This window comes from Maylandia zebra, linkage group LG22 (genome assembly GCF_041146795.1).
Source record: "Maylandia zebra isolate NMK-2024a linkage group LG22, Mzebra_GT3a, whole genome shotgun sequence".
In the NCBI taxonomy this organism is placed as follows: domain Eukaryota; kingdom Metazoa; phylum Chordata; class Actinopteri; order Cichliformes; family Cichlidae; genus Maylandia; species Maylandia zebra.
The window spans coordinates 34,651,447-34,667,094 of NC_135187.1; the positions used below are offsets into that span (position 1 = coordinate 34,651,447).

The window sequence follows — 15,648 nt, forward strand, 5'->3', positions numbered from 1 at the left end:
AGTACAAAGTTGCAAAAGCTATTGAGAATTAAAGAAATTGAAGAAAAGCTATTTGGTGCATGTACAAACTGATATTAATCTTTAATATGGCTGAAATAATTGAGCGCAAACAAAACAACTGCTGTATAATGCCTTCCGCTATCTTAGGTTAATTGGTCATATGACTGCATCACATAACTAAAATGTGTCATCGTTTTCGAAAAGGCTCCGGGTTCTCTGTCCACACTGCAACGCGAAAACTGCGTTTTCAAATGTATACGCTTTGGAGAGCGTTTTCAAAACGCTGCGTTTTCCTTGACCAAAAACGCTGCCTCAGTGTGGACGGAAGGCCAAAACGGAGAGAAAAAGATGTGTTTTCAAATGAAAATGTATTAGTGTGGACATGGCCGAAGTTTTGCTCCAGGAAGGCAGCAGGCCCAGACAAGGTGTGTCCTAGGCTGTTAAAGGCTTGTGCTGCTGAACTAGGGGAGCCGCTACAACAAATCTTTAACCTCAGTCTATGACTGGGGAGAGTGCCCACCCTCTGGAAGACATGCTGCGTCATTCCGGTCCCCAAAAAGAACCGGGCCAATGAGCTAAATGACTTTCGACCGGTGGCACCGGCATCACATCTTATGAAGACTCTAGAGCAGCTCTTTCTCAACCTCCTCCAGCCCCAGGTACAACATAACCTGGACCCACTACAGTTCGCCTAACAAGGCAGATGTCGGTGTGGAGGATGCTATTCTGTACCTCCTACACAGAGCTCACTCGCACCAGGATAAGGCACGGTAAGGATCCTGTTCCTCGACTTTTCTAGTGCCTATTATACAATCCAGCCCCGTCTGCTCCAGGAAAAACTCAACAGAGCACAGTACGTCAGGCTGAAGGACATCACGTCTGACACTGTGGTCAGCACCACAATAACTGTGCTGTCCCCCCTTCTCTTCCCCCTGTACACCTCTGACTTGAGCTATAACTCTGAATCACGCCATATTCAGACATTTGCGGATGATACAGCCATCATGGGGTGTATCTGGGATGGTCAGGAAGAGGAGTACAGGAGTCTGGTGAGGAACTTTGTTACATGGAGTCACACAAACCACATGCAGCTCAACACATTGAAGACCAAGGAACTGGTTGTGGACTTCGGAAGGTCCAGACCAGGTGCAGTGCCAGTTAAGGAGGTGGTCAACATGTACAAGTACCTCGGACTGTGGGTGGACAACAAACTGGACTGGTCATACAACACGCAGCACCTGTATAAAAAAAAGCCAAAGCAGACTATTTCGTCAGGAGGCTGTGGTCTTTCAACATCTGCAGGAAACTCCTGTGGATGTTCTACTAGTCGGTGGTTGCCGGTGTACCTTTCTATGCTGTGTTGTGTAGGGGGAGCAGAACAGCAAAGGAGGACTCATCCAGGCTGGAAAAACTAATCAGGAAGACTGGCTCTGTGGCCGGCATGAAGCTGGACATTCTGGTGACAGTGGCAGAGAAGACGACACTAAAGAAACTGCTGGACATTATGGACGATGCTGAACATCCTCCGCATGTGGTCATAAATAATCAAAGGAGTCTACTCAGAGACAGGTTGCTTCTCCCCAAGTCTAAGCCCAACCTAAGACTTATTCTTGATGATCTGGATGGTGCAACCTTCAATTATCGCAAAGACCACACACTTCCATGTACTGTTTTAAACGTACAGTGACACCATGTTATTAGGAGAAACGGCAGATCGATCTATTATGGGGTTCAGTACAGCAACAGTCATCACCCATTTTGAGTTCTGAGCTTAGCAGATTGTTAATGTAACAGATGCGAAGATTAGACTTTGTGAAGAAATGATACAACATCTTTATTAGAGCCATAAAAATAAACAATATTTAGAAAAAGACTTTTCAAATGAGATAAACAGTATTTTGGAATCAGAAATTGTGTGACTGCAAGCAATCACAAGTATTTGAAACGCCCAACTTCTTTCTACAATTAAGTTCAATATTTTAACAGTCTGGAAAGATGAACACCATATCTGTCCTTCCAGATGACGATAAGAACTGGCTGCAAGGGCTGCCATGTCCTCTTCTTTATCAACCTCTATTGCAAACCACTTAAGCTTCCCTTCTGTGTCCTTTTTTGGAGATTAAACATGTCCCAGAGAAGGAAAATATCAACCAGGAATATGAACAAGATAAATTTAAGACCAGCTCTTAATATCTTGTGTCTGCCTATGCCTATGGAGAATTGGCGATCAGCACTTTTCTTATCCTTCACTACTCTGTGTTTGTGTTGTTAAAGAGTGTGACTGTCCAAGATGGTAGAACAGGTCTTGCTTTTACCTCAAAGGTTTTTGGTGTTTCAAGGTTAAGGGTTAATTCAGCCCATTTGAGTGACTGTCCTGACAACAAAAGTTGCACTTTTTAAATCCAGCAGGCATGTCATTGCCAGGATAATGGATCAAATAACCTGTGTACATGTGAGTGCCCAAGACTAACAAACCAACTTAGAGAAGTAAAAAAAATGCTTTATAGCACCATTGAAAGCTTTATAACTACACGTTTATCTTAAAATGAGCTCTGCTTGCTCCCTTTAAATCTTCCTTTAAAGCACAACAAGAGGGGAAATAATTGAATGAGAGTGTATGCATGGCCACCCTTAATTGTGTATTTCTCCGAGAACTCCAATTCAAAAGAGATGACTCACTAAGTCATTGATTTTGCTTCCAAGCGGTTGCACTCACTCAGCTGAAGAAGCTGGACAGAAGTTTACTCCCTCCTTGTCCTTTGTTACAGTTCAAGATTCAATAATACAACAACGATACAAGATCAAAGAGCAGATAGATGCCTGAATAGGGTTTTTTAAAATGTTACCAGATCGTATTTACATAAATAAATACATCCCTACACTGCTATTTCTCAAATAACCATTACAGTAAAAAGCAAATCAGTATTGAACACATCCCCAGTTGTCGAACTAACTACATTTCTAAAGGTTTGTCCCTGTGTCATTTCTCATTATTACACATCATTTATGGACTTTGTGTATTGATTTCTTTGCATGTGTGGATTGCATGGGTTGTTACCAACATTTGGTGAGAATGTCATATCATTAAAGTGCTTTGAGTGCTCCAGGAGAGTAAAAAACACTATATAAGAATCAGTCCATTTACCATGTCAGTAGCACCTTCAGTAATACATTTACTTGATTTACTATGATTCCTCCATAACAATGCGAGAAAGTGTTTAAGTCATACAGGAAACAATTATGTCAAATTGTTGCTGCTAAAGGTGGTCCTACAAGCTACTGAATCACAGGGAGTACTTAGTTTATCATGCACTGCTCACCTATTTTGGCACTGATTGGCTTATGTTTTTTTTTTATAAAACATTGACATGATGTAATATCCCATGTACCGTTGCTTATCTCAGATTGTATTTACCTCATTTTAACACCTGGTATATCCTGCCATGCAAAACTGAACTGAACAGAAGATGTACTTCCTTTTTATTATGACTGTGTATGCAAAGCAAAGCAGCAGAGGAGACAAGCATTTGCTTCCTATAACAAGGGCTTTAACTCGCATACTCATCAGAGTAGCATCGGTATCAAATGACCTATTAAACATGATATTGCAGCATTGCGCCCTTGCAATCTCCCCATTTCAATGTGTAGTGAAAGTGTAGACTTCAAACTAGATACCTGTTTTTTTAAATTGTGTTGACAGGCCGACTAAAACCAGACTTTTCTTATCTAAATACAGTCATCATTTTGGCACAGGAAGAATGGGTAAAAACAGGATTTTGTAATGGAAACGTTTGTGATCAGAAAGACCTTGACTCAATAGGCCTGATGACCAAAAATTATTTAAATGAAGCAGAATTATGTAGGAGCAGCAGTCTTCTTTCTTTGTAGGTTGACATTCACTGAACAGAATATGGTTAAATGGTATTAAAGTCAAGTGGTTATATATCAGTTTACTCCATTACAGCCTACTGTTGGGCTTCACAACACTGAGGTGAGCACAAGACCCTTGGAAGTTCATCCTTGCTATTGACAATATGCTGGTAGACTAAGCAAACCTAGCAATGGGACATACTGATGTTAATTGGGAAGAATGGTTATTTAAGTTTACTTTGAATGGTTGCTGGTCCCAGAGGTGTTGGTCTGAGTAAAACAGCTGAAATACTGGGATTTTCTTACAACCATCTCTTTGGTTTACAGAGCATGTTCCTAAAAAGAGAAAATATCCACTGATCAGAAGCTCTCTGGGTGAAAATGTCTTGCTGATGCTAGAGGTCACAGCAGACTGCCAGGAAGACTTCAAAGCCTTAGTCTCAATCTCATACTGGTTTTTTGAAAATGAACTTTTATTTAAAATATTTTTGATACAAATTTTCTTTTTCTAAAAAAAAAAAAAAAAAAAAAGAAAGAAAAGAAAAGAATATACATTCTACATTCTGAAAGCCAAACAAGTTCTAAATTTGGTACTAGTAAGGTGTAACTTATGAAGTAGCCGATGAGCGTATATGGATAATCAAGTATCTACTCCGGCCTGCGTTGCTATACTGGCTTTGCGCACATTAGGTGGTACTTGACTAGGGATGGGTACCGGTATCCGGTGCCAGCAGCGCACATTTCGGTGCTTTATTTCTGTGCTTTTTTTTTCTGAGATGTCATACACTTTGGATTCTAGCCAATTATTTTACCTTTCCAAGGATAGTAGGCGGGCCCAGGTACGTACGTTCTTTTAGAGCAGAGTTACAGATTAAAAATGCCCAAGGCGAAGCGGTTAAAAGTCTGGCTGTACTTCACACCAAAAGATGCAAACTCAGCAGCCTGCAACAAGTGCTTTAAGCTGATGCTGTGCAAAGGAGGTAACACCTTGAATCTGATAAAACACCTGGCGACGCATAGCGCTTTTTTAAAAGCCGAGAAATGCACCGTATTTGATAGCTTGCTGCAAGACCTCACACCGAGCACATCTACTGAGGGTGTGGCGCCTGTTATCGGACCCGGAGTTAGCAACATCCCACCAAGAACCCAAAGAGGAGAGTCCTGGCCCCTAGCCCTGCCAGTGTAGCAGAAATGATGAGGATGATGATGGCAGCAGCAGCCGTTCTTCTCTGCGTGAGTAGCTTAATGTTGTTCGTTTGTAATTTACGTTGAGTAGGCTAACCACGTTATTAAATTAATGCATGTAAGGTGAACTAGCAAACATCATCATAGTTACATGCGGCTTTCTTCTTGTTCGATAGAGTGATACCATATATGCCCTACAGCTGCAGAAAAGGCTAACATTGTTATCTTTTTACAGAAAAAAAAAAAAAAAAAAACAACAAAAAAAAAACCAAACAGCTAAACATGAGAGGTTTTTGGACAGAATTTGTGTTTGCCATTGTTTAAGCACCGGTTCCAACCAAAGGAGGTATGTTGTATCAACAGAAAAGGCTAACTTGGTTATCATTTTGCAGAAAAAAAAGAGACTTCTAAAAATAAAAACATAAGAGGTTTTTGGACAAAGTTTGTGTTCTCCATTTTTTAAGCATCGGTTCGAGCATCGGCACCGTTTCAAAAGTACCGGTTTGGCACCGGTATTGGATAAAACCTAAACGATACCCATCCCTATACTTGACTGTTATGGAAAACAACTAAAACAGAGGCGAGTCTGTAGTAGTGGAAGAAGGCTAATAGAGAAAGCATTCATCTCTCTATCCACCAACTGCCTTATTCATCTCTTCTGCCCTAAAAACTGCTACAGGAAGTCTTTCATAGCTCATTAACATTATTATTTTTTACTACTACGATTATACCTGGTGACGCTAAAGAGTATTTAAAGAGTATATAGCTACCTAGCTTACCAATTAACCTAACCCCACTAACTGCATGTCTTTGGATTGTAGGAGGAAACCGGAGTACCTGGACAGAACCCATGCAAACACAAAGAGAACATGCAAATTCCAAACAGAAAGACCTTGGTCAGATGGTGAATTTGAACTTCTTGCTGTGAGGCAGCAGTGCTAACCACCACACCACCGTCCTACATACATGCATGCACATGCCCACTATACTGAAATAACTCTACCTTACCTTCATGGACGGTCACCCCACAGTTGTCACACTGAATTATTTCATCTGCATCCTCGCTGTTGTCTCCCAGACAAACGCAGCAGATGAGAATGTGTTGTGTGCTCCAGGTCTGGGACCGATCCAGCAAAGCACCCTGGGGAATCAGGGAGCAGAGTCAGAGTCACAAACCCAATGACTGACATTCATGGAAACGGTTGAAGTTGATTCTCTTGAATTTACTATGATGACATCAAAACCTCTCATTGGATTGCAGGCATTCTATGACTCGTGTTATACTTTGGTATTATGGAGCACCAAGCAAAGGTGCCAATATAAAAGCCAGCTGCCTTAAATTTAGTTCAGCTGCAAATAAGCTAAAACAAACTTATGGTATTAAGCTCTTAGATATTACAGATATTAAAAAATAGTTATTTTATTTTAGATTATCTCTGATTTTGGAGCAGGCGTTAACAACACTCCTGAAAAGAGTTTCTATTCTTAATAGATAAAACACTAAACCAGCATATAAGAGAAGAAGAAAACAGATTCCCATGATGCATTTAGTATTTTCTTTTTCAGTCACCTTTCTCACTCAATATGTGTTAATAGACCTCTCTTCATTAAAGCACACTTGTTATTAATCTCTGGCTCTCCTCTACAGCATGTCTTTATCCTGCCTTCCTTCTCTCAGGCTCAGGAAGGTTCTGCCGGAGGTTTCTTCCTGTTAAAAGGGAGTTTTTCCTTCCTGCTGTCACCAAAGTGCTTGCTCATAGGGGGTCATATGATTGTTGGGTTTTTCTCTGTATTATTGTAAGGTCTACCTTACAATATAAAGCGCCTTGAGGTGACTGTTATTGTGATTTAGGGCTGTATAAATAAAATTGAATTGAATGTAAAAGGAATTTTAATAAATGAACAATAAAAATTACATGTTGTTATTAACAAGAGTTCAACCTCCATCCATCCATCTTCTTCTGTTTTATCCGGGGCCGGGTTTCGGGGGCAGCAGCCTAAGCAGAGAAGCCCAGACCTCCCTCTCCCCAGCCACCTCCTCCAGCTTATCTGGGGGAACACCAAGGCTTTTCCAGGCCAGCCGAGAGATATAATATCTCTCCAGCATGTCCTGGGTCTGCCCCAGGGCCTCCTCCCAGTGGGACATGCCCGGAACACCTCACCCAGGAGGCACTCAGGAGGAATCCTTGTCAGATGCCCGAACCACCTCAGCTGGCTCCTTTCGATGTGGAGGAGCAGCGGCTCTACTCTGAGATTTGGTGTGTTCATGGTTATGAGCTTTTGTACATGTTTGTCTGCATGTGACTGCAATGAAAAGAGGCCAGCATACAGTATCAGCATCCTAGTTTGCCCTGTACTTTGATGCAAAGCTTTTGTGTTGCTAAAAACAAGATGTTGCAATAGTTTTAAATTGTGTTGATAGGCCAATATTTTTAATGATTTGTTCGCTTTTTCCTCATGTCAGAGTTTGTTGATCGGGTGTTTTGTTCAACGCCTCCCACTCTTTTTGGGTTTGTTTTTTTTTACCCAGTAAAGGAAAGTTTTGGATGCTAGAACTGTGTTTTCCTTCACTCAACCTGAGCTCAGCGTTTCATAATGACTCTGCCTCTTTGCTCTTTGTGGTGTGTGTGTAGGTGGGCTCCATCTCCACATTAATCCTCTGAGCTCCGGGTGTAGTTGGCCATTTTTGACTTTATCTTTTTATTTCACCTTTAAACACGGGTATTATGCTTTTCAGCACAACCATGTCTGAATTTACAGTTATTTTCTTTATTTTGACAAACTGTATGAACACAATTGACCTAAACTCACATAAAAACAAAACCAATCGTAAAATCTGAGTAGTTCGATTTTAGACTAATAAAAACCACAACACAAATTATTTTCCTAACTTGACATATAAATTGTAAATTTTTAAAACTTAAGCACAAATTTTGCAAACAATAAAGTTATACATAATATTTACCTAGAAATGCTGCCATGCTTTAGGTTTTTTTTGGGTTGTTGTTTGGTTTTTTCCACAACCATTTAAAACTATTTACAAAACAGGTGCCACAAAATGATGCCACACAAATGATTTTTGCCACTCAAAAAAATAGTTTCTGTCCACACCAAGACAGGGTAGCACATCACGGGCCTGACAACAGATGGTGTCACTCCTCCTGTTTTAGACCCGGAGACAGCGTTGACATTGCATCATTACATCTACCTTTGGTGGCTTTTTGGCTACCATCTGTGACATTCAGTAGTGGAGTCATTGTTTTGACACACAAAACAAAGCCAATAACTACACTACTACACAACACTACACACGTGCAAAACTTCCCCCTCTTCCTAAGCAATCAAATGCCACATGTTACAATATAATTTTTTGATTGGTTGACATAACGCATTGTTCCACCAACAGAGAAGGGAGTGTTCATCCTGTAATTAAGGGTGGCCATTCAACAATGGTGTTCATCAAAAACATTTTATTAGTTATTATTATTAACAATGTTTATTTGGTTTGAACTGCTTTTTGAAACGTGTCTGATCTTGTACTCACCTCGCTGCCCTTTCCCTGGGACATGCTATCATTGGTCAGTTCTTCATCAAAAGCACTGCTGCTCTTCGTCTTCTTTTTGGACTTCTTCGCTTCTTTGTCACTATCACTGCTACTATTAATGTTGTCCTCACCATCTTCCTTGTCATCATCATCATCATCATCGCCGTCGCCATCTTCGTCATCATCATCATCGTCGTCGTCATCATCGTCATCGTTGTCATCGTCATCACTAGCACTTTCACCACCCTCTTCATCTGTGCCTCCTTTCTGAGAGTTTGCTTTGCCTTTCTTCTTTCCTGCTGTGGGTCTCCAGTCATTATCATCTTCACTATCGTAGTCGTCCATCTCGTTCAGGTCTTCCATGGTGGTAAAGTCCAGAAGTGGGCGGTTCCTGCGGAAATTCCATTTCTTGGGCTCAGCTTGAGACTCTTCAGCATTTACATTGTTGGATGCAGACACTAAGGAAGATCCAGTTTCAGCAGCTTCAGCAGGCTCTGAAATTTTCTTGGTCTTGCGTCTGCCTTTGGGTGCGATGACAGTGGGAGTGTCTTTGGTGGAACTGTCTGACGATTGCTGCCGTTTGCTCTTCTCCTCATCCTCAGTCAAGTTCTCCTCAGCAGCCAGGTCTTTGGTCTCCTCCTCATCTATGCCATCATCTGCTGAAGCAGCATTATCTGAATCACTTTCTGAACCGCCTGCACTCACTTTGGACCCTTCTTCATCACTGCCATTGCCTGTGCCCTCTGACCCTGTCACAACAGAGAAGAAAGTGTCTGTGAGATCACTGAAAAGTCTGGCTGTTTCTCCAGCAGAACCCACAATGTGGAGGAGGGGGTCTGTTTACAGTCAAACTGGCATTAGTGAACTTAATAGCAAAAAGTAAAGAAATTTGGGACCCACAACTTCATTTTCTTTAGAAAACAGGCACCATGTAAATAAACAGGGTTTCAAATGGAATAACATTTACTGTCAAGAAGCATTCTCACAGCACAGAAATAATCAAACAAACACAAATTTCTCAACTTCGTATGTATACACCTCCTCAGTGTTTGTTTTGACTTCTGTGGTTAGGGCCTCCTTTGATGTATTTCTTTTATAATGCCCAACAGGTCACGGCAGATGCCCACCCTCCCCGAGCCTGGTTCTACTGGAGGCTTCTTCCTGTTAAAAGGGAGTTTTTCCTTCCCACTGTCACCAAAGCGCTTGCTCATAGGGGTCATTTGATTTCACAGGACTCTGTTAAATTCTACAAAAAGATGACACACAAATATATATCACAATGTCACCAGGAGACCGAGGCCCTGTACAGGCTCTTGGTAAATGCATTGAGGAAATTAATGACTGGTTGTGCCACAATTTTCTCCAGCTAAACAAAAACAAAACTGAGGTAATAGTCTTTGGCGCCAAAGAAAAACGATTACAGGTCACTAGAGAACTTCAATCCATACATCTAAAAACCACAAACCAGGCGAGAAATTTGGGTGTAGTGATGGATGCAGACCTAAACTTAGAAAAACACATTAAGACAATAACAAAATCAGCTTACTATCACCTCAAGAATATTTCAAGGATAAAAGATCTGATGTCTCAACAGGACCTGGAAAAACTAGTCCATGCATTCATCTTTAGTAGGCTTGACTACTGTAACAGCATCTTTACAGGTCTACCTAAAAAATCAGTCAGACAACTACAGCTCATTCAGAACTCTGCTGCTCGAGTCCTCACTAAGACCAAAAAAGTGGACCACATCAGTCCAGCTCTGAGGTCTTTACACTGGCTGCCTGTCCGTCAGAGGATAGACTTTAAAGTTCTGATGCTGGTCTATAAAGCTCTGAATGGTTTAGGACCAAAATACATCAGTGACCTCCTGACCCAGTATGAACCTTCCAGATCCCTCAGGTCATCTGGATCCGGTCTTTTATCAGTTCCCAGAGTCAGAACCAGACACGGAGAAGCTGCATTCAGCTTTTATGCTCCTTATATCTGGAACAAACTCCCAGAAAGCCTCAGATCAGCTGAAACACTCAGTTTATTTAAATCCAGGTTGAAGACTCACCTATTCTCAGCTGCATTTGAATAAAGCACCAAATCCACACTGTTAAGCTTAAATTTCAAAACTTGCATTTAACTACTGATTTTATCTATTGTTCTGATTTTATCTGTTTTGATTTTATATACTGTTTTGTTTGTTTGTTAATTAGTTTGTTTGTTTGCTTGTTTTAATCAATTTTAAATCATGCTTTTTATTTGTTTTTGTTTCTAATGTCTCTGTAAAGCACTTTGAATCACCTTGTTGTTGAATTGTGCTATACAAATAAACTTGCCTTGCTTAAAATGTGCAGCTGCTCACATGGGCATCATCCTCTAGTATAGAAAGATTTGGAGGAATTGACTTCCTCCAAATTCCTCAACTTCATCTAAAATCAAAAGCTTAACAGTTAAAACTGAGATGCAACGGCTTTATCCAGCAGGAAAGTTATTCCAAACACACATCCAAACTAGTTTTGAAATCGATGTAGCAGGGTACAATAAAGTCTGTGAATGGTCCGCTCAAAGCCCCGAAAATAACCCTATAGAAAATTTCAGAAAATCATCAGAAGAAAGCCTAATGTGATATTTTTCAGATTCTTGAAATTTGGGATTATTATGAACCACAGATGACGAAATTCATAAAAAGAAAATTACACCGAACGTTTTATTCCAAACTTAGTGACTTGTGCATAAGAAAATTAAAATTCATCATTTCATATGTTGTTTTATGTAAATGAAATATTGGGGTTAAATTATTTTCTTTTATTTTCTAATACTGTAAAGTCATAGCATTTTTATTAAATTTTGCGCAGCATTTCAACTTTTCTAAAAAAAAAAAAAAAAATTAAAAATTAAATTAAATTAAATAAAACAGTTTGCATTTAAGTTAGCCAGCCAAAAGCTTATTAGTCTCAAGCCATTTGGACTGTTCATTTCTGAACAATAAAAAACTATGCATATATTTAATACTGTTAGACATCACAAAGGCCATACTTACCTGAAGCATCTCCTACTTGAAAGTCACTGTCATCTGAACTGTCATAATCCAAGGCATCAAGCAGAGAGGCAGCAAGTGGTTTTACCTGCCGTCGCTTTAAACTGCGGTCCACTACATGGGGGAGTCCCAGAAACCAACAGACAAGAATGCAACATTTGAGTAAGATGTCATGAGCAGAAAAACACAGCTGAGAAGAAAAAAACTATAAAAAGCAGATAAGCTTTGCATGTTTAACCATGCAAAATTGTTTTTACTTTATTGCATAATGATCATTATAAAGCATAAAAGTGATAATATTTTATTTGATAGTATTTCAAATAAAATTGGGCTATGAAAAGGAGATGCTAGCAGGTGGTTATGTGCCCATATGTAAAGTGCAGCATTCTGTACTGCTGACCATAATATATTATTACAGCGATTACAGCATGCTATAGGTATTATAGGTACGCTGCAGTGGTTTGAAACATATCTGTCTAACAGATGGAGAGTCCTCTTCACACACTAAGGTTAATTATGGAGTTCCACAAGGTTCTGTGCTAGCACCAATTATTTTTACATTATACATCCTTTCCTTAGGTTGTATCATTAGAAGGCATAGAATACATTGTTGCTGTTATACAGGTGATACTCAACTTTATCTATCCAAAACAGATAACACACACTATTTAGTTAAACTAAACTGCAGGAATGTCTCAAAGGTAGGTAGATGACCTCCAATTTTCTGCTTCTAAATTCAGATAAAACTGAGGTTATTGTGCTCGGCCATAAAAAGTCTTACAAATATGGAATCTAGCCTCTGGATGCCACTACCTTAAGCTCCAGTAACACTGTGAGGAGTGTCTGAGTTGGGGTAAACTTAAGTGTCCATAAAGGGCTGAAAAATGTCTATAAGAGAGCCACTGACAATTTGTCAGCAAGATAGTTCCAGACTTTGAAGGCCTATACTGTTTTCTGCAGCCAAGTCTATGCTTTTCATACATAATCTTTTTCTTGCCTCCCACATTCCTGGTGAACTCCAGAACAAAAGAAGCAGTTTCATCCCACTTGCCAATCAATCAGCATTGGCCTACATGCTGCTGAGTTTTGGTGGACTCCACAAAAGTATGTTTGAAAGATTAGGAGTTTTATGGTTGAAAACTCCTGGCTGTGTTGTTTCTTGTCTACCTTCATTCAGTCATACTTCCCTTTGTCATAGGAAAATACATACCCTTATATATACACCTATAAAATACCAAAGGTACCGCAGTGCCGTAGGTAGGTTGTGTACGATAACACAAAGTTGCTTCAATGTAGAGATTGTTTTGTAATGATGGTCTAGTTCACCTGTACGGTCTGCACCTCAGATTGACGGCGAGTTACACTTAAAGACATTTAAAGCAAACTCAATTTGTGCTTTATGCAAATCAATCTATGCTGCTACACAAAATATTCAGCACCCAAACGTCCAATTACTTTTTAGCCCTTAACGTTCGGGTATCCTGTATCAAAAGGACAGTTCTCTCTCAAACGCGGCTTTAAATAGTGGCGTAAACCTATCTATTGTTTTCCCTTCAACACCAACACGAAACACAACGTTAATCAGCTGCAGACATTAGGTTTTCTGATGCTGGGATTTGTACAGCTCTTAGCTACGCAACTTGCCTATTAGCACACTGTTAGCAAACAAATAGCACCGCTGCGCCTAAACGGCTATCAAAAGCGGTCCCTGTTTTGTTTTCACGAACGATACATGTTTGTTTTTCTTTTTAACTGAAGAATCTACGATAGTCGTCTAAAACAGCTTAAGAGGTACACTTACCAGACATTTTGGTCCGTCAAGCACCATAGCTAATCGTGCTGAGCATTATTAGCTGTACTTAAATTATGACCTTCTAATTGAATCACTGATGCTCGTGATGCTTTTAGTATATATATATATATATATATATATATATATATAGGGACACAATTAAAAGCATTCAAAAGTAAGATCCAAGTTAATGTGTTAGCATCAGACCAAGTTAATGCAAAACTGCACGTAAAACACAACAGCATTAGCATTTAGCATACCAGCAACATCACTACTAGTCACAAAGTAGAGCCGGGCTAGCTAACTAGCAACAGTTTGAGGGAACAAATAATTGTTAATTGTGCCAGACGGCAAATACAATTTGAATATATATATATATATATATATATATATATATATATATATATAAAGGACTCACTCTGTACTTCACGACAGGTCTCCTATCAGAAGCATGGTATATGGACAATGGAGAACACCGTGGTGACGTACTGACGGCTGCATATTGTTGCTATGAGGACAGTTACGTAGTACAATATGACAGTCACGTGAGAGTTAGTGACTCAAAATAATAATATCTGAGTTTATAAACTTTATTTAATTAATGATGACATTAATTGTGTATAGAGTGCATGTAGGCCTACTATAAAACCAATGCTAAGTTTTGGAACCACAGAAATTATTAAAACAGCACTTACTGTATACACGTTTTTATCATAGACTATCCAATTTAGGGGATTTTATGGATTTTTTAAGAGTAATTACTATTACTAATTACTAATTATCAATAGAATAACAACTTTTTTCATTCTGAAAGTTGGGAAATCCTTGTTACAACAGCTAAAACTAATAAATAGCTTGAAATTTGTATGTAGCACAACAAAATTTCCATAAGCTAAAAACTTCATAACACAAAAGAACTCAGTTAAATACAAAGAAAATAAAGGTTAGTGTGTAAAAAGCTGACTATAAAAATAAATAAATGGGATAAAATGTTTATGCACATCAGAACTTTTCTAAAAATGTACCTATTTGAGCTGGAATTGATGTAAACAGCACTGAACATTCATGGGGATGGTAAAAGTTTAAATTTCCATTTAAAATATCTATTTATGAACATTCTCACATTATGGTGGAATAACTATATAGAATAACTCAGGTTTGAACAATCAGATTGGGTGCACTGTATCAACATGAAAAAGGTGGACAAATAAATTATCCACATATATTTTTCAAAGATTCAAAATTACACTTAATTTATCATTAAAAAAGTTATAGGATTCAAAATCTATTGTTAATTAATTGTTTTTTAATTGTATCATTGCTCATGTCTGAGGTTTGGATTTTTTTGTGCATATTTTTGATTAAAAAAAAATTCATAGAGAATCTAATGCTGACAATTAACTTATTTAATTTAAAACAGATTGGGGGGGGGGGGGGATTAAAAATTATGTTTTCTAATGAAAAAATGTGAATGTTACTCCAAAGGAATGGAGTTGTATAAATGTATACTTTGACTTATTTTCAAAATTAACTTTGTTTCTGTTGTCCTCTTTTGACTTTGTCAGTTTTGCAAATAAGAGATGATTAAAATAAATGAACCTAGATTGATCCTGATGCATGCTAAGGGGAAGACGGATGGGACAGGAAAGCAAAAGGGATGATTACAGCTGTCCTTTCTTGATGAAAAATGGCCCTGAATTGTGCAGAGAGAGGCCGTTTTTATCAGCTTGTATCAAAATACTGAGGATATCACAGTAGTGATCACTGTCATCATCACTATCAGCATTTTCATCCTTTTCTCTCCTGCCCTACTTTGATCAACATGGAGCCTGTTTGCAGCAGATAGTGTTGGAGGGAATGTGTTGAGTACTTTGTCTGACATTGAAATCAGTGGGATAATGACAGTCAGGCCAGGTGGAAGTATAACAGCCACTTCATTGCACCAGTTTTTCAAGCAGAAAAAGGGTTTATGCCTATAGTGCTTATGTACTATTATAGTTAAAGCCTCAAACCAATCCCCAAACACAAAAGGAAATCAGAATAGAAGTTTTCAGAAGTTGAGACTAAGAGAGAGTGAGGTGAGGATGGTCTCACTCCAATGCATCACATATGGAAGTTTAGGCATTTTAATGGACTGTGTATAACTTTTGTGCCATTTTTCAAAATGCAATCCAACATGACATTGTCATATGCGCTGGATTCCTCATCCGGTACTATGGCAACAAAAAATGA

At 39.0% G+C, this 15,648-nt stretch overlaps 1 protein-coding gene across 5 annotated transcripts in view; it reads right to left on the reverse strand.

Annotated features, from left to right (window-relative positions):
* phf14 (PHD finger protein 14) overlaps nt 1–13,921 on the reverse strand; it is a 153,779-nt gene extending 139,858 nt beyond the window's left edge. For all 5 annotated transcript variants that reach the window (XM_076879578.1, XM_076879579.1, XM_004560965.3 and 2 more), the window contains exons 1-4: nt 13,835–13,921; nt 11,628–11,738; nt 8,600–9,348; nt 6,064–6,196 (exon numbers count right to left, since the gene is read on the reverse strand). In XM_076879578.1, coding sequence (XP_076735693.1) covers nt 6,064–6,196; nt 8,600–9,348; nt 11,628–11,738; nt 13,835 — 994 coding nt within the window. In that variant the 5' untranslated portion in view covers nt 13,836–13,921. The remainder of the gene's footprint in view (nt 1–6,063; nt 6,197–8,599; nt 9,349–11,627; nt 11,739–13,834) is intronic.
* Between the last annotated feature and the right edge of the window lie 1,727 nt (nt 13,922–15,648).